This window comes from Podarcis tiliguerta (assembly GCF_965153285.1).
Source record: "Podarcis tiliguerta genome assembly, chromosome: 11".
NCBI lineage: Eukaryota > Metazoa > Chordata > Lepidosauria > Squamata > Lacertidae > Podarcis > Podarcis tiliguerta.
In genome coordinates, this window is record NC_139544.1 from 46479809 (window position 1) to 46505486 (window position 25678).

General features: G+C 43.3%; 1 protein-coding gene across 1 annotated transcript; it reads left to right on the forward strand.

The window, feature by feature from the left end:
* The first annotated feature begins 24859 nt into the window (after positions 1-24859).
* On the forward strand, positions 24860-25588 carry LOC310659569 (ragulator complex protein LAMTOR5-like). The gene has a single exon (XM_083403264.1). It carries the CDS (start codon positions 25070-25072, stop codon positions 25331-25333), a length of 264 nt encoding a protein of 87 aa, XP_083259390.1. The 5' UTR covers positions 24860-25069; the 3' UTR covers positions 25334-25588.
* Positions 25589-25678: the final 90 nt, after the last annotated feature.

Here is a 25678-nt window from a genome sequence, read left to right on the forward strand (position 1 = left end):
TGTTTTATATGAGCTGTCCATTGTTTTCAAGTGGCACAAAGCCTTACCACATTATCCACAGGGATCCTTTCCTAGGAAAACATATTCAGAACCTGATGCCCAATACATTTCTAGAGCTACTTACATGGGTATAACCATGCTAAACTCAACTGGATTTGCTTCTGTGAGTAAACATATATAGGACCAGAACTCAAGGTTGCAGTCCTAAGCACATTTAGACAATGAGGCTGGATTCCTGTGCACAGTTACCTAGGGATACTATTCTTAAGAACACTGTGGCTTACCATCACCATTGCCACCTGCCACTAATCATAGAGCGCAGCATGGGCATAGCCAGGATTTTTTGTTTGGGAGCAGGTTTTTTTTTGGGGGGGGGCAGAACTTCAGATTTGTATTGATTTATATTGATTCAGAGGCAGCTGCCCCCCTGTCCCCCCCTTGGCTACGCCCATGGACACAGGGTGTTTTACCCTGTTCCTATTAATATTTGCCTCTCCTCCCTCTTCACAGTTTTTCTAAAGGGCTCGTTCTGATGTTGCTTTTCCCACCATCACCAGAAGAGAGAGCTTTGCTACCATTTTACATAAGCCTGAAGTGTTTCTCATTCTTTTCCTACTAACAAACTTTTAAAATAAATTTTTAGAAGACATCTGAAGGCAGCCCTGTCTAGGGAAGCTTCTAATGTTTAATAGGTTATTGTATTTTAGTGTTTTGTTGGAAGCCGCCCAGAGTGGGCAGGGTATAAATAATTAAATTATTATTATTATTATTATTATTATTATTATTATTATTATTATTACACCAGGTGCTAAGGACTGGCTTCTGCAGTTGCTACTACTGCTCAGACCAGAATGAGCTTCACTTTGCACTTGCTGGTATTAAGCATTCTTAATTGTCTAGCTATGTTATTGTATTATTCATTTATTACTAAATTGTCTTTTATATAGTAACAGGTGTGTGTTTGTGTGTTAGGGACCTTGACTATAATTGGGATCACAATCACACTGTAAATTTTATACTACTTGAACAATCATGGCTCACCCCCAAAGACTCTTATACCATATGAAAAAAAGTGGCTTCCACTAAAGAATCCTGGGAACTTTAAGGGCACTGAGAGTTGTTAGGAGACCCCCTCGCATAACCAGAAATCCCAGCACACTTAATATACCAAAAAACTGAATACAAATAATCTGGCTATGACTACTATGACTTTAATGCAAACAGGAATAGCATTGGGTGGCATTGTGTTCTCCAATTTTTATCTTATCAGTAAAAAAAATTCACTGTGACACAAGCACAGTTTTATTCTGAAAGCTTGGCCCAGAGAAAAAAAGTTTGAGAACCACTGCATTAGCCCACAAAGTTTCATTTAAAAAGAGAGAGAGAGAGAATAAAACTCTCAGTTCAGTTCAGTTCAAACAATGGGTGGATGGGAAAACTGCCATATTCCAATTACGAAGCAGTCTAGGTAAAGGAGCTTGTGAGCGGATGGCACTGTGGTCTAAACCACTAAGCCTCTTGGGCTTGCTGATCAGAAGATCGTCAGTACACAGGTGAGCTCATTGTTCAGTTCAAACAATGGGTGGATGGGGAAACTGCCATATTCCAATTACAAAGCAGTCTAACTTCCAGCTGCTCATAACTATATTTTGATTGTAAGACTGCAATCCTATGGATGCTTATTTGAAAGCAATCTCCACTGAACTCCATAGTAAAAGGTAAAGGGACCCCTGACCGTTAGGTCCAGTCGTGGGTGACTCTGGGGTTGCGGCACTCATCTCGCTTTACTGGCCGAGGGAGCCGGCGTACAGCTTCCAGGTCATGTGGCCAGCATGACTCAGCCGCTTCTGGCGAACCAGAGCAGTGCATGGAAATGCCGTTTACCTTCCCGCCAGAGCGGTACCTATTTATCTACTTGTCCTTCGTGCTTTTGAACTGCTAGGTTGGCAGGAGCAGGGTTTTAGCAACAGGAGCTCACCCTGTCACAGGGATTCAAACCGCCGACCTTCTGATCGGCAAGCCCTAGGCTCTGTGGTTTAACCCACAGCGCCTTCTGAGTAAATATGTGTAGGTTCAACTTGTAAAACACATGCCTAATAAAGGCTCTTATTCAGCCAGCTGAAACGTAGCCTTTTGCAAAGGCAAACAATCTTAGAGACATTTTACCATTTATCATGCTAGTGTGAAGTAGAAAACTCCTTACATAAAAGGAGATAAGTGCTTCTACTGATTCTCTTCAGCAGTCACTCTTCTTATTTTGGGTATTCTGTCCCTGCTTGACAGTTGAAGTAAGCAGTTTGAAATGTTAGAACCAAATAACTACAAAGGGGTTACTCAGCAAAAGAGACGATCACACTCCAGCTTGCTCTAATTGATAAGCATAGGTAAGAAAACTAAACAATCACTCATCCCTTCTCTTGCCACACCTTTTGAATTTGAGCTACTAGTCACAGACCACTTCAAAGCTTCATCCCTTCATTCCCTCCCCAGAACAGGGGAAGCCCATCACCATAATTATTTTTGGCTAATCCTGGCCTTTAGAATGCCTTTCTTCTTTCCCAGTGGCCACTCAGTTTACTTTCATTTCTAGCCATTCAGCAACCCAGTATATTCCCATAGCTATTTGGAAGCAATCAACACATCCCAATGGCCATCCACTGCCATTCTTTTCAATATGCCTCTTTCACACATGAACGACAAACATAGCTGCCCCATCACATCTGATGGCCCTGAGGCAGAACAGATAAAACTGCTCAGACACCTGCGTGTTTGGCTTTGAGTGGCCTCGCCCTCAGGCTACTGGCTTTCTTTCCAAAGACTCAAATAGCAGGGCAGAGCAGGGGGTGTTAACAGCTTGGGATGGGTGGGGGTCAAATGTATTAAGGGCTGTGACAATGGAGAGGGAGAAGTCAGGAGGCCAGGTGCCTGCTTGGCTCTGCAAGATAAAAGAGGATTAGGGAGCTATCTGCACCTGTCAGGTGTGCTTCCCCTGGCAGGCTTCCCTTAACAACAAAAGTCCCTCACCAGGAGAAGAGTGGCTGCTTCAGATGACAGGTGTGTTCTAGCTATCTAACTTTTAGAACAGGTTAAAGGAGTGCCAGGTTGATATTATATAACTGAAGGGGAGAAGTAGATGTCTCTCTATTGTCTTAAGCTACATAAAAGGTAAAGGTACCCCTGCCCATACGGGCCAGTCTTGACAGACTAGGGTTGTGCGCTCATCTCACTCTATAGGCCGGGAGCGAGCGCTGTCCGCAGACACTTCCGGGTCACATGGCCAGCGTGACAAGCTGCATCTGGCAAGCCAGCGCAGCACACAGAACTCCATTTACCTTCCCGCTGGTAAGCGGTCCCTATTTATCTACTTGCACCCAGGGGTGCTTTCGAACTGCTAGGTTGGCAGGCGCTGGGACCGAACGACGGGAGCGCACCCCGCTGCGGGGATTCGAACCGCCGACCATGCGATCGGCAAGTCCTAGGCGCTGAGGTTTTACCCACAGCGCCACCCGCGTCCCACTCTTAGGCTACATACCTAACTCTATTTATCTGGGAGTAAGCCCCATAGAATTCAATAGGATTTATATCACTGTGGTCTAAACCACAGAGCCTAGGGCTTGCTGATCAAAAGGTCAGTGGTTCAAATCCCTGTGATGGGGTGAGCTCCCGTTGTTCGGTCCCAGCTCCTGCCCACCTAGCAGCTCAAAGGCACATCAAGTGCAAGTAGATAAATAGGTACTGCTCTGGTGGGAAGGTAAATGGTGTTTCCGTGCATTGCTCTGGTTCGCCAGAAGCGGCTTAGTCATGCTGGCCACATGACCCGGAAGCTGTCTGCGGACAAACGCCAGCTCCCTCGGCCTATAGAGCGAGATGAGAACTGCAACTCCAGAGTTGTCCGCGACTGGACCTAATGGTCAGGGGTACCTTTACCTTTACCTTTATACATGGTTAGGATTACACAATGCCCATCTTTGCCTTATGCAGAAGTACCTTGCACTGGATAGCCCAGCACAGGAACAAAGAAATAGCTTGCTTGCTATATCTGAGGTTCCCATGTCTGCATACCCAACGACTATTAGACAATGGGGCAAGAGTTGGTTGAGAAGTTGGCAAACCCCCTGTTTCTTAACAGGGGTCACACTAGCAATATTAGCTAACTATAAATATAACAATGCAGAAGATATAAGGAAAGCTATATGCTGACATCTTTAATTAATGTGTGTGCATTGAGGAAGGGTCACAACTCCCTAGCAGAATACATACTTAGCATGAAATTCCCATGCAATCTCTGGCATCTCCAACCATGGGATAGCACAGGAGACCCAGTAGCAGGTGATGGGAAAGACCTTGTGAAACCACCATTTGTCAAAGTAGACAAGACTGGACTAGAAAGATAATAGGATCTAGAGTAAGGGAGCTTCCTGAATGTGCTATTGCTGAGATGCATCCGCTCTGAGATTCTGGTCACTTCCAGATAAGCTAGCATTCATTCTGATTTGTCTGCGGGGAGGTTAGACAATATTGTATCAAGCAAGTGTAACCCCACACTTTCCAGTGCCTTTTTTCCTGTCCACTTCTCATAGCAAAAATTATGTTTTACTTGGGTGGGAAAGTATACACTGTAGCACATGTGTATGTATACACATTAACAAATAAAAATGTAAATGTATCCTGCAATATTTCTTGGATGGGGCAAAACATGAGCAGTGTCTTACCAAGGAAAGGACAAACCCCAGAAAATGGGGACTGACTCTGATAAAAAGGGAAGTGGAATATATGGAAATTAGTTGATAAGTCCAATTTTGTTGAGGCAGAAAGTAACAAAGAAAAATTCTAAATGGTGAATAACAAAATCAAACATGTAGCTGCCTAAATCCAAAACTGAAATGCAACCAAGGTTGGATGAGGGAAGAATTGCCAAATTTCTTACTGCCTCTGTTCCTGTGCCTTGAACAGCAAAAGGGCACTCAGATTTGGCAGGAAATTTTCTCCCATCAATTATCTCCATGCCAGAGGGGGCATTTCAGCTGCTTCATTTCTTTATGTTGAGCTGAAAGCAGGGAGGGAAGGTCTTTAAATAAGTTAACAACTTAGGTACAGGTGGGAGTGGGGAAGGAGTCTACAAGGCTCCAAAGTTGGGTGGGGGTAGAAGCACATTTCTAAATGAGCTTCTACAAAAGTGGAAATGACCCAATCAGGCTGAAAGAAATATATCTGAATCAATTTAAAGAAAAGAACACATTTTTGGGTGCATATAATCAGATCTCACTTTCCTAGGAGCACAGGTATAGAAGCTTTCTTTGCAGAGGCTTCAGATAGCCCCACAACTCTCAGTAAACATATACTGCAAGTACCTGGTTGTCTCCTCAGGATGCAAAACCGGTGATTAGTCATCAGAAGGAATTGTTAAAGCCTTGCAGTTTTGTCACAACCTGGGGTGCCTTGATTGCCATCCTTTTAAATTGTTCCTGTTATTCTGCTGCTTTTTAACTCTATATGGAAAAGTCCCTAGCAAGGTGATATCAGGGTATTTTCAGTCCTAGGTGAAGCTGGACAGCGAGCCCATTAGCTGAATAGGGAAAAGCTGATATTTAAATGATTTTGAAAGAGAAGTTAAACCCAGATTGATTCGGGATGCGGTGGGGAGTGAAATGCTAAGCATCCTTTATCATTGCCCTCTGGTGGTGCATCTTGGTATTTCAAAACTAATTTTAACAGAAGTGGAGAGCATTTGCTTGCATAGCAGTCAGAAGGCAACATTGGACACCAGTCCAGTCCCGTCTTCCCCACTCAGTTGCCTTCCAGTATGGTATTAACAAACAGCTTTCTTGATGGAGAAACTAAGCCTTTGTTCCCATCAGAATTCTGCTCAATTGAATTTCTCTGCAATACCGTGCAATCAGTACCCAAAATGTCTGTTTCTGTGTGTGATCTTATCGCCTTTTGACAATTGTATTAAATACCTCATTCTGCCAGTTGCTACAGTATATGGAAAAATAAGTGTCTGAGTGCATCAATAGGTTTGCTGTCATTTGAACTGTAAAAAAAAACACTGAGCCTGGACAGGAAGAGAATTCTTTGGTGTGCAAAAATGTGTGGTCAATTCTCCATGCAAGTAGGATTTACTCCCACTGTGTATGCCTAATGCTGTGCATAATGCTCTAAGAGGCATTAATGTGTTGATTCCAAGAAAGGCTTTTGTCCTGTTCTAATGGCCTATTTAGGGACGTGGGTGGCGCTGTGGGTTAAACCACAGAGCCTAGGGCTTGCCGATCAGAAGGTCAGCGGTTTGAATCCCCGCAACAGGGTGAGCTCCCATTGCTCAGTCCCTGCTCTTGCCAACCTAGCAGGTCGAAATCACGTCAAAGTGCAAGTAGATAAATAGGTACCGCTCTGGCGGGAAGGTAAATGGCTTTTCTGTGCGCTGCTCTGGTTTGCCAGAAGCAGCTTAGTCATGCTGGCCACGTGACCCCGAAGCTGTATGCCGGCTCCCTTGGCCAATAAAGCGGGATGAGTGCCGCAACCCCAGAGTCAGCCACGACTGGACCTAATGGTCAGGGGTCCCTTTACCTTAATGACCTATTTAAATGTTAGGGTTCTTTGGCTTTTTAAAAGTTATTGTGGTTATCTGGATCTAGTTGGAAGCCCATATTGTAATCAGCATGGGCAGCTGCCGGGCTGGATTACTTGTCCATCTAGCCCAGAATCGTTTACTCTGACTGGTTATGGTTCTCCATGGTGCTTGGCAGAAGTATTTCCCACCACCTACCTGTTTATCTGATCCATTAGCTGGAGATGTGAGAGACATTTTTTGCATGCAAGGCACATGCTCTGCCGCTGAGCTATGATACCCCTCCTAGTTATCTCTGTGCTCTCAGCGAAGCATCTTGCACTGCAGCCTGCTAGTGAGCACAGTGGACTCTGCCCCCCCCCCCCCCAAAAGAGATTTTGTTGCTCAGAATTCACTGGGATGGTAATATGGCAAGTTAGTAAAAGACTCTTGCACTTTTTGTGAGTTTTGCACATTTTGAATGAATGAATGAATGGCTGGAAGACACCCCCCCCCAGCATATAACAAAGGGGTAATGGTATCTCCCCCCTTCGCCCCCAAACCATGTAGTTCACTTGCATGTATAACACTTATTCCGCTGCTGCTTCTTTTTGCTCATTTGTTGTTTTTAAATTTATTTATGCTATGAGAATTACTTTTATTCAAGCTTTTGTACAGTACTGTGGAGTCATTTGGAGAAGGGTAGTTATTTTGTGTAAACTACTTAAAAGAAATCTACTTTTTGAGAAGGCAGTCTATAAACTTTGGTAGTTAGATAGCTAGATAAGTAAGTAAGTAAGTAAGTAAGTAAGTAAGTAAGTAAGTAATATTAAATAAGCAATCCAGCCATCACTTGATGAAGCAGCTATCCAGTGGTAAAATGCATGTGTGAAGCACCGGTAGCTCTGAGTCTGAGGTGTTTGTTTGTTTGTTTGTTTGTTTGTTATACCACCCTATACCTGTAGATCTTAGAGTGGTTCACAACATAAAATCACAATATAAAAACACACAAAATACATAATAAAAACAAAGACAACCCAATAACCCCCCCCTCCCACAACACATTTTAAAAGGGCATAAGATGTTAATCAGCCTGATTAAAAAGGAATGTTTTCGCTTGGTGCCTAATGGTGTATAATGAAGACGCCAACCAAATGTCCCTGGGGAGGGCATTCCAGAAGTGGAGAACCACTGTAGAAAAGGCCCGTTCTCATGTTCCACCCTCCAGACCTCTCATGGAGAAGGCACATGAAGAGGGGCCTTAGAAGTTGATCTCAGGGTCTGGGCAGGTTCATAAGGAGATAAGCAGTCCTTGAGGTATTGCAGTCCTGAGACTGAAATAGGAATTCACCAGTTCATTTATAGAAATTATCAATATTTTTAAAAATGGCTCTTTTCCTGATTACATACCACATGGAGCCATATGCATCCATACACACACACACACACACACACACACACCCCTCAACCCCACATTAGAGACAAAATAATGTACTTACTTAATGTAAACTGTGACAGCAGGCCATGCCCTCAATATGACCTCCTTTTACATCTCCCAATTTTAGGCCTCTGTTTTAATGAAGATGATGCTGTTTCCAATCGACTGGTGGCTATATTTGTTTAATGAGTCCATTCTAGTGTGCTGCTTAATACTGTACTCCACTGTTTCTTTTGTCAGTAAGACAAAGTTGTGTTGGGATTTGACTAATTTGTCATGCTTGGTTTAAAGTGGATTGATGACTATGATTTCCACTATCAGGAGAGTGACTAGACAAGAAGGGGAGAAAGTACGGGACAGAGATGGTGGACTTGGAAGACTGTTGGTTGGTGCATGTGCTGCACACATTTCCTTAACAGTATTTCCTGAAAGTAAATTGAATTTCTGTTAACCATTCAATCAAATTGAATTTTAACACTTTTGTCTCCCAGTATAAAACTTCATCGCTTAAGGCTTCTGAATAAAGTCCAAACAAAATGTGTGCGTTTGCTTTTTATAAAACAACACCAGCATCACACTCCTCAAGGCCTAGGTGCATTTCAGGTCTTTAAAATAAATGTAAAATGACCAAGTCCCTTGCAAGCAGTGTTTTCTTCAGGAATTGAAATGGGGGAGGTTGTTGGCTGAAGCACGAAAACCTTTGCCTTTGATAAATATGGAGCCAGGTTTTTTTGCATGCTACTGCAGCAAAAAGAAAAAATGAAGAAAGAAAAAAATCTTACCATCATTAGGTTTTCATTAGATTTAGCTTAAGTTTTGATTAAAGTTAGCTCCATTCTAGAACATCCTTGTAAATTTGCAGATCTTTGTTCAGGAACTTCTTGAATGCTGAACACTGCATTCCTTTTCAGTTGCTGCTTGGGCATCTGATCGTTCTAATCCTTGAACTAAGAGGTATTCATTCGTTCACATTTCAGAACATATTCTACTCGGTGATGAGAGCGTACACTGAATTATACACTTTTTATGTTGGGAAGTGGCCATATATTGATTCCCACTATTGTTCTTTAGGGGAAGGACTGTAGCTCATTGGTAGAGCATCTGCAGAAGGTTCCATGATCAGTCCCAGATAGGGCTGGGAATGATCCTTGTTTGGAACCCTGGAAAGCCTCTGCCAGTCAGTGCAGGCAATAATGAGCCAGATGGAACCACAGGCTGACTTGTATAATAATAATAATAATAATAATAACAACAACAACAATAATAATAATAATTTATTTATACCCCGCCCATCTGGCTGGGCTTCCCCAGCCACTCTGGGCGGCTTCCAACATAATATTAAAATACTGTAATGCATGAAACATTAAAAGCTTCCCTAAACAGGGCTGCCTTCAGATGTCTTCTAAAAGTCTGGTAGTTGTTGTTCTCTTTGACATTTGGTGGGAGGGCGCTCCACAGGGCAGGTGCCACTACCGAGAAGGCCCTCTGCCTGGTTCCCTGTAACTTGGCTTCTCGCAGTGAGGGAACCCCCAGAAGGGGCTTTGTTTGGGTCAAGATTATTATTTTTAAAGTTAAGATAAAAACAATTATGCATCTAACAAGTGGATATTTGAAGGGGAGGGTAGTCAAAGAATTTGGAGGAGTGTGCATAAACACCTGGAAGGGTATAGGCTATTTTCTGCCTGCAGAAGGTGTTCAGCATTAACTACTCACCCTTGTCCCTCCTCTCTTTAACCAAAGTGCAGCCTTCTTTTTTCATGACAGAGGTAGGGTAGACACTGCAAGTAGATCAGGAAACCTATAGCTCTTTAGCTAATGATGGACAGAGCATGTCTTCCCATCATCTGTGAGCATTGGCCATAGAAGTTCCCTGTCCCTGAAGTAGAAGAAGGTTGCCAAAAATCTAAGCGCTGGGAGGTTTGTGCTGATTTATTATTTAATTGTAATGATCTTCAGTTTGTTTCTCCAGGCTTTTTTCTACAGTATCCAAACTGCTTTTGAGGAGCTTAACCTGTATGTCTGTATGCTTAGCTTTTTATTAATTACTTCTCACACAATCATACCTTTCTCCTGAACAGGCCCTTCTAGGAACTGTTTGTGTATTCTGACTGGGCTGCCTGTCTCCTGGGCAATCTCAATTTAAATGCTAATGTTGTTTGTTATTTAACAGAGGTGTAGTTGCTCTGCTCTGGTGCCTTATGTCATTCAGGGCTTGCTGAAGTCTAATTGGCCCAGGAACCAGGAATGATGGTATTAGCTTGATACCAAGGTGAGAACAAGACCAATCTGGGGATTAGTAAATTTATCCTTCCCCACTTTGCACAGGATTTTTCCTGATGGAAGGTGAGACAGCCAAAGATTTATTTACAGGAAGACGAAAGGGTCAGTTGCCCAGGATGGCAATGTGAGGAGGCGCAGTGTCCCTCAAAAGCCCAACCCCAGCTGTGAAATAAGTAAAAATGAATAAAGATGGAACAGTAGAGGCTTTGCTGACTGAACCTGTTGCAAACATTTGGCATTTCATAGGTATGGATCCTGCCATTCTGGAACCACATTCACAGCATCTTTTCTGCTGTAGAGAGACTGTTGTTGCTAAGGGGAACTGGCTGCTGTCAGGGGGAAAAATACAGCTTTTCCTGGCCGGGAGATAAATGGTAGGAAAAGCTTCATCTCTCTGTGTGTCTGCCTGCTGTTAAAGGCACACAGAAGGGCCAGTAACAAGGCAGCAAGCTTGTTAATGAGAAGTGAAAGGTCCCCGGGAGTGCCTTTTCTGTGCCATTAACTTGTACCAAACCAGGCTCAGCTGCAACCATTGAAAGAGCGGATTGATGCCATTGGCCACCAAGGGCCTAAAGCCTTGCATCAGAAGCACCAGCAATTTCATCACATTCTGTCAATAGGAGTACAGACTTAGGTTGCTGAACTGATGCAAGAGCAGTTGCAAAGCTGCTAGCAAGGGAGCTTGGTGCCCCTCTGGGAAAGAATGGATAGAGAGGGGAAGTTTATAAACAAAATATCCTTTAGGCCCTGCCATAGTGAAGTGGAGAAACCAATTTCCAAAGGTAAAATTGCCACAACAGAAAAGATCATGAAAACATCCGCATGGCAAGATAAGAGAGCAGCAAAGGAATATTTTTATTTTTGCATAATAGCCTCTGTACTCCAGTTTGGTAAAATAATATAAATGACAGTAAGGAGGCAGGCCCACAGCTGTGTCTTTGGGGGGGGGGTGAGCAGGGAAAAGCTGAATTCCTATGAGATGTAACCATGAGCAAAAGTATTAGAAATAGCTACAGCAGAATAGTAGACTTAAAAAATAGCTTTTGAACAGAAATGTGTAGGTGATTTCAAGAGTTTGCTTAGTTTCATAGCTGTGGTGTGCGGTCAGTGGACTAGGGCGACTAGGCTTGTCCCCTAAATGTTCCTGGTAAATTAGAGTACAGTGGTACCTCAGGTTAAGTACTTAATTCGTTCCGGAGGTCCGTTCTTAACCTGAAACTGTTCTTAACCTGAAGCAATACTTTAGCTAATGGGGCCTCCTGCTGCCGTCGCACCGCCGGAGCCCGATTTCTGTTCTTATCCTGAAGCAAAGTTCTTAACCTGAAGCACTATTTCTGGGTTAGGGGAGTGTGTAACCTGAAGCATATGTAACCTGAAGCGTATGTAACCCGAGGTACCTGTATTAAAATATTAAAGCTTAGCGCCTCCTTCCTGGGAAGCTTCTGCCTGGCTTAGGGAGGGAGGTGTGGTGTCCACATGCGCCACCCCCTCCATCACCCTCACAAGCTGGCACCTCTGGCCCTAACTGTTCCCCTATGAAAAATGTCACCGTATGCCACTGTTTGATAGATACTGTGCTTAGAGTTCTCTTGCAGTTATTAATATGCTCCAGGCCTACAAAAATGGTGACCTACCTACCAAGCTAAATGAATCCCAGCAGTTGTACACAAGTGCTGCAATAAAACACTATAATTGCTGGTTGCCTGGTCCTGTAGAAATTAGGTGGAATGGCAGCCAAAACGGTTTATTTTTTATTTTTTATGATGTAGATGTTGGGATGCTGGAATATCCTAACGGTAGAGGTGTGTTGTTTTTTCTTAAATCTTTTAATATAAAAATTCACTGATGTACAAAAAAGCTAAAACGTGACAAACTGTCGAAAATACTGAGATCAACTCTGCTGTTACACTGCTGTAGAAAAACAAAAACAAAAGCCAAACTGAGCTTGGTTAAGAAGCAGTGAAATGTGCATACGTCACACCCCACTGTCTACTCAGAGTAAACAACCTCTCCAGTTGGCCTCCCTGGGTTGCAGGCCAGTGCACTATCATAAACAAGCCCAGTAGAAAGAGGACAGTGGTCATTGTTGCAATGTTTGCCACAAATCCTCTTACTCACCCTACTACCAGTGGTGTAGCGTGGGTTGTCAGCACCCGGGGCAAGGCAAGTAATTTGCGCCCCCTAACCCATGGATTTGCGCCCCCTAACCCTAACCCCCAGATGTTGCGACCGGTGCGGCCGGCCCCCCCTGCACCCCCCACGCTACGCCACTGCCTACTACGTCTTTCTTCTCCACCCAATGCTGGCCTTGCTTGTACAAGCCTCTGTCACCAACAGTGTTATTATCACTCTTCGTCAATAAGTTGATGTCTCCGTTTTGTTTCTCATTCATTTTCAAAGCCCGATGCGCTATTGGAATTGCCCTTCCTTCCAGTAGTGTAGCCAGGGGCGGGGCAATCCACACTGGGTGGGGCGGGGGGGGGAGTGCTGGTCTGCCCCAGGCACCGGCAGGGGTTGCTACGCTGCTGCTCCCTTCTATGGAGACTATGGATAGGCAAACTAAGGCCTGGGGGCCAGATCCAGACCCATCGCCTTCTAAATCTGGCCTGCAGACGGTCCGGGAATCAGCATGTTTTTACATGAGTAGAATGTGTCCTTTTATTTAAAATACAGCTCTGCGTTATTTGTGGGGCCCGCCTGGTGTTTTTATATGAGTAGAACGTGTGCTTTTATTTAAAACGCATCTCCGGGTTATTTGTGGGGCATAGGAATTCATTCATTTTTTTCTTCAAAATATAGTCCGGCCCCCTCACAAGGTCTGAGGGACAGTGGACTGCCCCCCCTGAAAAAGTTTGCTGACCCCTGCTAAAGACCACAATTTCGCCCACTCTGATTGGCTCCTTGATACGATCAGTTAAGAACAGATCTCCTCTGTGAAATGCAGGATCCATACTGCCACTGCCGCTTACTCATCCACTGAACATCGTCCAAGAAATCCAGACAAAGCATCATGAGGACACTTGGGGAGGGAGGGGGACACACAAAAAATGCCAGCATCAAGGAAACCAATGGAGTCCCGCACCTCATGTAGAGTTGTGTGTTGTCCCTTTTTCTGCTTCCGCATGGCCCTCTTTCTCTCAGTGCTATGCTACATTTGGCGATAATGGCTATTGCTGGTGTAGCAGTTCAGGTTGTACCTCTGCTGCTACTATTTTCCCCATTTATCACCATCATTTTAGTTGTATGCCGCCTTTCCATAGTTAAAACTGTGCTCAAGGTGGCTTACAACATGACAAGATTTGCACAGTCCCAAACATAAAAAAGTAATAAACAATAAATAAAACACATAAAAAGTACACAACCAAATTGAAGCAATTTCCACATAAATAATAAGATCTAAAAATAATGATATGGACATCAATATCATTCTTACAAAAAAAGAAAAACTCTCAAAAAATGCCAACTAAGTGTGTTCAAAAGCTTTTGTAGCTGGAGTCAGTCAGGGTCTTGCCCTCCCAGGCCACGGAAAAGGTGTGTAACGCAGGGAACAGGGTAAAACGATGCATGATGTTACATGGATTTAATGTACAGCATCAAAAAGACATGATACAAAAAGAAAAAGAAACGATGGAAGAGAAAAATAAGGAAATTCAGGTACTAACTCCTTAATATGGGGAGGTTCAATTGAAAGAATGTTTGTGGTGGTGGTGAGGTTGCAAGTGAGGTTGAGTAAATAGCCTGTGCTTCCTTAGTGCAGTGCCTTTTCTGCCTGGGTTGCCTGCCCCTATAACTCTAGGGACACTTGAGGAATTTGATTTCTGTAAATTCCAAGGTGAACTGATCCAGAATGTATCTCCTGGGCTAATGTGTACATCAGAATCAAATTATCTTCAGTTCTATTAATTTTGTGATGCAGTTGGTTCACAAAAAGTCTCTCTCTATATATCATAAAAAGTCAGAATGCAGCCCGCACCGGAGGATTTGTAGTGTCTCATCACAATTCTGGATTTGCATGACAGCAGAATGGGGTAGGAGAGCAAAAGTGAAGGCAAGGTTGCACAACAGCAGTAGCCATGGCATGGGAGTGAGCGAGGGAAAGTGGTGGTTTAAAACAATGGCAGAAGTTTGAGCAAAGCTGGGAGTGAGGGAACCGAGAGGAAAATTGTGGTTTTAACAGAGACCAAAGGTTGGAATAATGTACTCTAATTATATTTCTTCTTTAAATTTAAATTGCACATACATGCAGGAATGCAATGGAACACACTTATGCTAATCTTCTCTGTATTGTTCCAATTTTAGTATATGTGTTACCAAAGCGAGCACGATGGAACACACTTATGAATAAACTTAAGAACATTAGAAAAGAATTTCACCAACACTTGTGAAATTGGCAAGGACCAGAAATAGATGGATCTGTCCATCTGTAGAGGACACCATCTATCCCTCCCTGGTGGAAGCATGGAATAAAAATGCAGTAATTACTTTCCAGATTTTCTCAGGTGATTGCAGAAATTTTCTCCTTTATTAGCCAATATGTCACAAATTATTGCACAAAGTTTTGAGCTCTCCAGAACTCTTTCTGGTTTCTGCTGCTTTAAAGTACAGTGGTACCTCGGGTTACAGACGCTTCAGGTTACAGATGCTTCAGGTTACAGACTCCGCTAACCCAGAAATAATACCTCGGGTTAAGAACTTTGCTTCAGGATGAGAACAGAAACTGTGCGGCGGCAGCGGGAGTCCCCATTAGCTAAAGTGGTAACTCAGGTTAAGAACAGTTTCAGGTTAAGAACGGACCTCCGGAACGAATTAAGTACTTAACCCGAGGTATAGAGTTTCTGTCTGCCTTGATTTTCAGTTTGCTTTGAGATAAAAGCAGTTTGCCACAGGGTGGCAGTGTAAACCAACTTGTTGGGAGCTGTGGCAGGGATATGGAAGGGGGAGCGGGTAGTCGCAGCTGATGGTTTTGAAGCTGAAGGATATTGTGGGATATGTGGGGGTGGAGCAGGGGGAATGAAACCCTGGCAGAGATTGAATAGTTTCTCCCCACTCCCACCCCCTGACCTCTTTACAGGAGCTACAGTGGTTCAGTGTCATAGCCCTTTTTCTACCCAAGTCCTGGTTTTACATCCTGGATTGCGTCCATAAATTAATGCATAATGGGTGGTCTCTTTCTACTAGGCTCCTTCATTCATGCAAGTCATGAAATAACTATGCAGTTTGGCAGAGACAGGATTGGAAGAGACTAAGAGGCCACGAAGTTGAAGATAAATGAGAACTGGCACAGAAAGGTGAAGGAAAGCTGCACCTGTTCTGACCAAGCTGGAGAGACTGGCTCTCATTATCACTAACTCAGTTCAAGGAACTTGGGAAACATTCTAACATCTTGTCTCATTGTTCTTCCGGGCCACGTTCAGCCCTTTTCAAAAATGTATATATTATACAAGGCAGTGCAAGTTGTTTGTCAAGGAAGAAAGTGCTGTAAAATTAGGACGTTGTTCCAGAACTCATTGTCATGTATCTTCAAATACAACTTTAGGTTGCTTCCCTTTTAAAAGTCATTTAGAAAATGTCTATTTTGATTCCTTCTGTGCATCAGCAGCCCCAGATTATTCGGGCAGCAACCAGAAATTTCTGTACAAGTGAGCAATGGCTTGATCATATAGTATCATCCTGTATATACAGCAATAAATAAGTAATAATTTTACTTGCAGTTATTTACAATAAATCACTAATGGTATTAGTGGTGATTTTATATCTACATGTTACATTACTATAGTTAACTTCCTCCAGTAGGGTATAACTTTTTCTCATTTCTGCAAAAAGCTCAAAGTGGTGTACCTTGTTCTCCTTTCTCCCGGTTATACTCATATCATCCCCGTGTAGGTTAGGTTGTATTATTTGGCTGTTGTTTGGGTGGTTTGCTTGGCCTTGGCTTAATGCAAAGATAGTCTATTAACCATTTTAAAATTATTTATTTAAAATATTTTGAAAATTACAAAATAGTTAGTTGCCTATTGGACTGTTTTCAGTGATTTGCTAAATAATATGAACAATACTTTCATAGCACAGAATTCCATATGCTAAGATTTCATATGGACGGGTGACTCCTTAACTTTACATTAACGCAAAGCCCCTGCTAAACCAACACACTCTCAAGTATGCTTTGGGACCCCTTTTCAAGTTTCAGGATACTGTTTTATTGGAATTACACATAAACACACACAAATCCCAGAGGATATTATAGGTTTTGTCAGATACTGAGTTTTTAGTAACTTATAGGTGAAGTCGCTCAAGGTGGCATACATGTTTTGTTGCATTGGTTGCAGCTAGGATCTGGGAAGAAGTGCTTTCAGAGATTTGATGATAATTTTATTTGATGATATTTTGATGATGATTCTATTAGGTTTTTAAAAAATTATTTCTTGTATTGCTTTAAAAAAATCCCTTGGTTCTGGCTTATATTTACTATATTTTATATACGTAGTGTTTTCAGTACAGTATTTGCAATTGCAATTGCAAATGTGATTCTTTGTCTGTTTTTGAGCCTGTTTGAACGTTTGCAAAGGCCTTTGGCCATAAGCACTAAAAATTTGACCGGACCTGAGTAATATGCAAAAATAGGTTGCTGGGAGGCTAAATACATTGCAGCCATTCTGCAAACAGCACAAGATAATACATAGTTCCAAAACGGCAGGTAATTAACACACACACCATTGTTTGCGCTCCTAAACTGAGGATGTGCCAGGACTGAAGGCTACCTGGAAGTGATAATTTCCATTCTTCTTGATTAGAGAGAAATGACAGTCTTCTGGAGGGTGTGTTTGCAGTTACTCAGTGGTGACGGAAAGTAACTCTGTCCAGGCTCAGCTTACACCTTGTGACCTCTGCCTTCCTCCTCCTCCGTACTCTGTTCTGACACTCTGAACATTTCCCCACCCCTGTTCACTGAAGGGAAATGCAAAGGGGAGCAGGGGCTCTATACTGAACAACTCACTGGCAAGCACAGATCACACAGCGAGTAAGAAAGCGGATGCTAGTAAATGTTTGGCAGGTGCATGTTGAATTTCCCTGTTGCGGTGGGATGTTCTATGGCAGAAGAGGAGTAAAATGGAATCTCTCAGCATTTGCAGCTACACTGGAGCACAAGCCTCATTCTTGATTTCCCTCTCTCTCAAGTACAGTCCTTCACACCGGGGAACAGAAGCACTTTGCTGAGCCCATAATTGATTTTTCCACATGAATGAGCTCTCTCCTTTATCCTTCCCGCATGCTGTTACACAGACACAAACTCTTGTTCTGAATAGGGTGCTCATTATGTACCCCTGCTCCCACATAAAAGCCCTATTGAAACACAGCAGAATTGCTGGAGCCCTTTATTCCAGGAAGGAGGCACTGTTTAGGAGTTTAACTGTTTAACAGGTACAGTGATTGTAGCTTCTGCCACTCACCCTCACACTGACAACCACCCACTTTTTAAAGTAGGGCCAAACGCTAACAGCAACCCAGTTTTCAGAATACTACGTAGTTGGTTTGTAGGTAGAATTTGCTACTTCTCAACCTGGCCACTGCAAACAAAATTCATAATAACGAGTCCAGCAAGGGAGGACTGGACATGTATCAGGCTTTCTGTGTACACAGAAGAGATGTGATGCAAAGGCACCTTGCTTCTTGACTATTGGTTATATGCAATCCTTATATTGCAAGTCCTGCAGGGGGGAAGTTATAGCTCAAGGGGTAGAACAGAATGTCACAGATTCAATCTCCAGCATCTCACCTGCTTGGAATTATGGAGAGTTACTGCCAGCCACTGTAGACAAGACTGAACTAGATGGACCAATTGATCCAACTCAGTCTAAGGCAGCATCTTTTGTTACTATGTCCATTCATATTTTGGCTAACATATGTACATTTTTTTGTTACTCCTTTGTATCAGCACATTATGTTTCCCTGTGGCTGTGTGTTAAGATCCTCCTCTTTGTTGTTGTTGTTTAGTCGTTTAGTCGTGTCCGACTCTTCGTGACCCCATGGACCAGAGCACGCCAGACACTCCTGTCTTCCACTGCCTCCCGCAGTTTGGTCAAACTCATGTTGACCTGTTGTCTTTGTCCATGGAGTTTTCTTGGCAGGGATACTGGAGTGGCTTGCCGGTTCCTGCTCCAGGTGGATCACATTTAGTCAAAACTCTCCGAAACTCTCCTGTCCATCTTGGTTGGCCCTGCATGGCATAGCTCATAGCTTCTCTGAGTTATTCAAACCCCTTCGCCACGACAAGGCAGTGATCCATGAAGGAACTTCACTTCTGTAATAATACCACAAATGCCAGGTATGCAACAATATGTATGTATTACAAAAACATTTCTCTACAACCAGGCCGTTGGCTGATTAACATCCTATGGCCTTTTCAGTGTGCTTGTGGGAGGAGGTTATTGGTGGTGGTGTATTTTGTGTTCTCATTTTATACTTTTATGTTGTGAACTGCCTGTGATCTTCAGATGAAGGACGGTATACAAATTTAATTAACAGCAGCAACAACACCAGACTTGACTGACAGTGCACATAGAATCAGTGACAGATTCAGTTTGCTGTGTTTCATCTCCCAGTTCTCTCCTCTGTTCCTTTAAGTGAACTGCAATGGCACAGCAGGATATGGTTGTTTCAGTGAACTAGTGAGAGCTAGCATTTCTGTTTAGAGAAGAGGTGGGGCCTGTTAATAGTCTTCTTAATTGAGATGGAATAAATGCTTTCTGGAGGGAAAAATGGCTGTTTCATCACCTGTCTTTCATATATATACATAGGAGGAAGCATGCTCCTAAACCAGAGAACAGCCTAGCAGGGTGGGAGTGTCTCATAACATGCTCAGTGGTTATTCATGTTAACTGTTTTTGTGAATTAGCCCACAGCATTAACTATGTCTTCCACACCCCAGGAATCAGCCAAAGCATGACCCAGCCTGCATGCTTTACGCCAGACCCCTACAAATTTCCTGTTAGTGACAATAGGCATGCTACCACATCCACCAGTAATAGATTGGAGGTATACCTGCACTGCTGGGGCTCTGCTTAGTTGCATGTATGCACTCTGGGAAATGAGGGACATTTTTTAAAAAGTTCATGCTGCATCCAGCAAAAGGGAAGGACTGAAGATTAGTGGTAGAGCATATGCATTGAATGCAAAATCTCCCAGCTTTGGAATCCCTGGCACTTAAGGAGGAAAAAGGAAACAGGTAGAAGGTATTAAGAAAAAGCTTCTGCCTGAGACTCCACAGAGTTGCTGCGAGTCAAAATCCTAAGCTAAATGGACAGATAGTCTGCCCTGGTATATGACACACAACGGATTTTTAAAGTTCAGTAGGCGAGGTAAGCTCATGCTCATGTATTTATTTTTTTGCTTTCTTATTAACATCCCACATTTTGACACATAGTTCTTGTAAGCCAAACCCTATCCATTACGTTTTAGCAAATGTATATTTTCAGAAGTGGAACTGTGCCACCCATTTTCTCCATCAAATCCTCTGAAGTCACATGATGATGTTCGACTGTTAACTTAAGCAGGTCTAGGCATCTACCTACCTTCGAGGTGGAGAATCTGTGGCCCTTCTGATGTCATCGGACATTCCTGATCACTGGTCATGCTGACTGGGACTGATGTAAGTTGGAGTCTAGCAACATCTGATGGGCTACAGATTTCTTATCCCTGATAGGGGGTACTCCAGATAGCCCACTTTGGAACTATACCATAAGCTGCTTGGAAAGCTCTTCAGAGGAAGATCAGGGTAATAAATAATACAATAAAATAAATAACTAAATGACGGGGAGCTCTATGTTAGGGGTGTGTGTGTCACCAGTAAACTTGCTTCCAGTTTAATTCAAACCATCCATATGAATTCTGCTTTCCGACAAGGAAGTGCTCTTGTAGGTTACAGAGCAAATGTAATTTTCATTGCTTTGGGAACCTGTCTTAGTTGAAAAGGGGAATATAAATCCTATCAATCAGTCAATATAACTGAAAATAGTGTTCTTAGGAAAAAAAATAAACATATATTGTATGGTAGCCTTTACCTGATTCCATGCTGGCTGGTGCTGAGGGGAGTCTGTAATTCAAAACATCTGGAAGGCATCAGGTAGGTAAAGTCTGTGGTGTAAGTATAAGGTCACTTATAGACTATCAGTATTGTGCAGGAGAGTTTCCAGTACCTTTCTGGACATTTAAAGGTAAAGGGGCCCCTGACCATTAGGTCCAGTCGTGGCCGACTCTGGAGTTGCGGCACTCATCTCTCTTTATTGGTTGAGGGAGCTGGCGTACAGCTTCCAGGTCATGTGGCCAGCATGACTAAGCCACTTCTGGCAAACCAGAGCAGTGCACAGAAACGCCGTTTACCTTCCCGCCGGAGTGGTACCTATTTATCTACTTGCACTTTGACATGCTTTCGAACTGCTAGGTTAGCAGGAGCAGGGACTGAGCAATGGGAGCTCACCCCGTCATGGGGATTCGAACCGCCCAATTAAATTGGATTAATATGCCCTTTTGCTCACGTGCAACAGGGTGCCCTCCAGGTATTGTTGAACTACTACTCTGACCACTGACCATGCTAGCTGGGGCTGGTAGGCATTGGAGTCCAACAGCATCTGGAGGGCATCACGTTTGTTACCTTTGCTCTAGTGCAACAAATCCACTTCTTTAAAATGGACTTTTTGCAGTTAGGAAAGTGATGGGGAAATGCACTGGAAATCTTGGGCTGAATGAATAGTGGGAAGATGTATAAACATTGCACAAAGAGCTAAGGATGAATGCTCATTGTTGTACAACTTTTCTGCAAGCAAATGCAAATGAACGTTCACTAAAGACCACACACAGTCTAACCCCTGTGCCAGCTTTGTGCGAGCAAGTCAGGCTGAATGCTCAAAACACAGGTCGTCTGGAAGAGAGCAGAGATTGACGGCCACCGAAAGCACTGTTGGCTTTGAACGAAGACTTTCCTCCTTTTTGTTGTTCTTTAGTTGGCCGAACACACATCTGTAGAATTGTAGCTGCTCTTTGAAACAAAGGGTTTTTCTGGGGTACAATTTATTGTGAAGACGTTGTTGCTTGTCTGCATCTGCAGTTAGCATTCAGGAATCTGAATTTGATATCTTTTTTTTGAACCTTATCCAAAAAACAAAACAAAACAAAGCCATGACAAGGCAGCCAGGGGGTTTCCGCCTGCCACAAGTGATTTATGCATTCGACAATTTAATAGGCAAAACCCTTCTATGTAGTGGGAATGAACCAATTAAAAAAGTGCACATCAGAGCTAACCCAATTTTATACAACACATTTAAACGATAATTTAGGCAAGCCCTTGAATACTGTCTTTTGGCCAAAGAGACCTTGCTGAGATTTATCTGAAGAAGTAAGAATAGCTTGAACTCTAACACAAGAAAATGGAAATGGATGGAAACATGTTGAGCAACTGATGCTAGCAAGGTTAATTATCATCAAGTTTGCTGTACAAAATTCAGCTGCTGGCAATGCTCCTGTAGCACCATGTCCTCCCCAATACTTCAGTATATTGGAATGGAAAAACAAGGTTTTGCACATGTGGTTCTGTCTGAGCTCTGTTAGGTCCTCCTTGCAAGACCACCATGAGGGCAAGATGCAGAACCAGAAGACCTATTGGTCTGGTCTAGCAGGCTCTTCTTATGTTCTGAGCTGTGATTAGTGTCCATGACTTGGGCAAAAAATAGATTAACTTTACAGAAATGATAAGTTACAACCAATACTATGTGTCAGTTCAGCACTCTTGGGAGGGAGGTAACTTTCCTTGTAGGCTCTCGCATGATGCACACAACTGATGATCCAATTCTGAAGTGAACTGGGGGGATTCACCTATCACTACATGCATCCCAGTCCTGTGCATGTTTACTAACTTGAGAACAAGTCCCATTGGACTAGTGAGACTTACTTCCGAGTAAGCGTCCCATTGGCCTCTGGTTGGCCACTGGGGGAAAACAGAATGTTGACCTAGATATGTGTTTGATTCAATTCAGCAGGGCTTCTCTTATGTTCTTAACAAGCCTAGAACATGGGCTCTCTTATTATATATAAACAGACCTAGTAAAAAGGCTGCTCCTGAAATTTACTGTCACTATATGACGGGTTATATAGATGGTGAAGAAAATTTCTTTTACAGAGTTGTCAAAATATGATATACAACAGTACAACGGAATGTTGGTAAGCAATTCAAGGTCTCCACATATATTGGGGAGGGAGAGCTGGCATATCCCACCTTCTCTCTCTTCTTGGTTGTCATCATGAACCATCATTTAATTAGTCCACGTGAGAGAGTGCACTTTTCTTGTTTCAGGTTACAGACACAAAAACAGATAATTATATATAACTATTAACAAATTATATATAACTATTAACGATGGCTGATGTCTACAGCCCAGTGTCAGCAAAGCTGTCATATGATTCTCCAAGGTTTAGTTCAAGGGTGATGAAACTCTGGACCACATGCTGAATGCAACCCTCCCAGCCTCTGCATCCAGCCCTCAAGCTTCTTCTAAAGCCATGTCATCTTCCTGGGCCCCCCCGCCCCGCAGGCCACCCCCACCCCAACCCCACACCCCATGGTTCTGCTCCACACACTATTCAACTGTTTTTTTTGCCTGAATAGAACATGGCATTAATTTATAATAATGCCTCTTTCTTCCCTGGATGGAGGTGTGTGTATGTGTGTCGAAACTGCTGGATTCTGCAAGGGTGGAATGTAGCCTACTGTACAAAGTAAAAGTCAAATGAGTTGTTCTGCTCATTTTTGCCTCTGGCATGCAGTCCAGAAGGTTGACCCAAAAGAGTTGCAGCCCTTAGACTGAAAATGCTTCCCCAACGCCCGCAAACATTTTAATAACATGGAGAGCAGTATATCTTCAATATTAATAAAATTAAGGTTTTAACATACAGAATCTATGCCTTGTACCAACCAACTTAATCTCTTTTGCATTTAAAATATGGCCCCAGTCCAGCTGTAATTCCATGCAACTAGCTTTGTATAACAACCAGGGTTCCCAGGTGTGGGATATACATCTCCTGTTGTAGGTGAAGTCCAGTGAGTTGACTCATGATCTCAAAATGCAAGTACTTGGAAATTATGCTGAGCTGAAACATTACACTCACCTTATGTTTTCTGCCATTCTCATGTGATGCATTCACAACGTATGTTAAGTTTGAGTGGCATCTGGAGTCTCCCACGTTCCACCTCAGGAATCCAGCTGATCAATTCTATTAGTTTGGTGTGCTATTCTACTTGCGTAAGTGTAGTTTTACATTAAGTTCATGTGAGGCGGGGCTTGGTTTGCCAGATCAGTTTGTGTGGTGGCAAGAGCAGCCAATTCTGCAGAGAAAACATTGCTCTCTGTTCCTCTGTGGTTGCCTGCTAAAGCGTGTTCTCCTTCATGGAGAGCACGTGTTGCAGTGGGGTCTGCTGAGCCACCCCTCTGTTACCAGGCAGGGTCTCTAAAGATGGCCTGGGGCAGTGATTGGTTCACTGGGTTGCTGGGGTAAAAGTTATGTTGCAATTTTGGTGGGAGGGGTAAAATGTTTAAATACTCTGCACGCAGCCTGGAGCTTTCTCTTTGCTGCGTGCAACGGATCACCCGCCCACCCGCCCTTGAGTAAGGGGTTGTTGCATTGACCTTGCTATGCCTGTCATGGGGTCGTCTGCTGTTGGGGCAGGGGCCTGGTAGGGATTTTGTCCATCTGGCTGATTGGCTGGGCCATTTGGTTTTTGCCTACTACGTAGCAAATCGCCACAACTTGTAAGGTTGCAGTTAGGCATTGGTTATAAATTGGTGAAGGAAGGGTTAGGATAGGCTGGGTCTGCCCCTCCATGGTTGCTGCGGAAAGGGAATTCCATTAAAGGAATCCTGGGGCTTGCCATGTTTTCGTCCAATCCCTGGAATGGGACTAGGGCCGGCAAGCCTTCGGGGAGCATGCGGATGAGAATTGAGGGTCTGGGACTCAGCTCCATTTCTCCCTGACTTGCTTTCCCCCGCACTGTCTTTCGGTGGTGCCCAGAAGTCAGTTCTGTCCCCAGGCGGGGGGACAGATAGTCTTAACCAATGCCTAAACAACCACTCACGGTTTTGTATTTAAATAAAGTTGTGGCCAAAATTATGCCAAAAACCTTAAACAAAAATTAAGTGTGCGTTGTGAGTTATTTGGGGGGTGGCTTGGGGACCTCGACACGCAAAGCACTCGCATGAAAGGTGAGAATCATTAATGTGGCTAAATAAGAGTGGCCATATTAGTTAAGGACAGACACTATGGAAAGAGACTTCCATTTCAATTGAAAACTTTCATTTCAATGCCACCTGTGTCTGATGGGATATATTTCTGCACTATAGTTAAAAACCCCACCCTCAACAAAAATGGCCATGTTCTACAGGGCTGTGGGGGCAATGCCATAAACAGGGGACATTCTCTCAGAGCAGATGTCTGCAAAAAGCAGGCATTTTATTCCTACCCCTGTCCTAGGTGCTTGGGAATCATGACATCAATTTTATGATGTCATAATGACACAATCTGATTGACAGATGAGTTCTCCCACCCACCTGTCAAAGTTGGCCTGTAGGGGTGGAGCCAGATAAAGATCTGGCCTGTGGAGCCAAAAAGGTCCCTCTTCCCTGCTACATGGTATACAAAACTTGTATAGAGAAAATAAGATATGTGGCAACATTACACCTCATTTTCCATCTTGGCGCCTAACATCCTGATAAGTCTAAGATTCACTTCAATAGAAGAACTGGGAGGTGGTGCTCAGCAAGATGGAGGGGGCGTTGGAGCTTCATTTAGAAATCACAACAAAGAACCCCTCCATTGCAGGAGCCCTGTGCACTGATTCCCAGGGCCTAAACCTGGACTGTCGTGGTACCCTCTCAGATGAACATGCAGGTGTGGTATCTGTTCTGTCCCATTTGATGTCTGATCCAACAGATATTCCTGTAGTGTGCCTTGAGTCAGATACTGGCAACATTATGATCCAGAAGCATGATGGCATCACAGTGGCAGTTGACAAAATGGCATCTTAACCTTATACATCCACAATACTCCTTGCTCTTCAACAATGCACCTTTGTGGAATACTCTTCTGCAGATTAATATAGGTTGAATATCCAGTATCACTAGGCAGAATCTAGTTGGGATTGGACTGTAAACATTCTCCCAAGTTGGTATGGAATATTAATTGTTCTGAACTTGTGCCATTTCATATTATCAGATGTGGACTCTTTTCCTGTTACGTGGCTGGGAAGAGCACCTTCTCAGGTGGTCCCAATACTAAATAAATCAATAAATAAACCAGAACACACTGCTTGTTCACTACTGTTTGACTTAAAAAGAAGAAGAACTGGAATTAATTTATGCACAACAATGCGA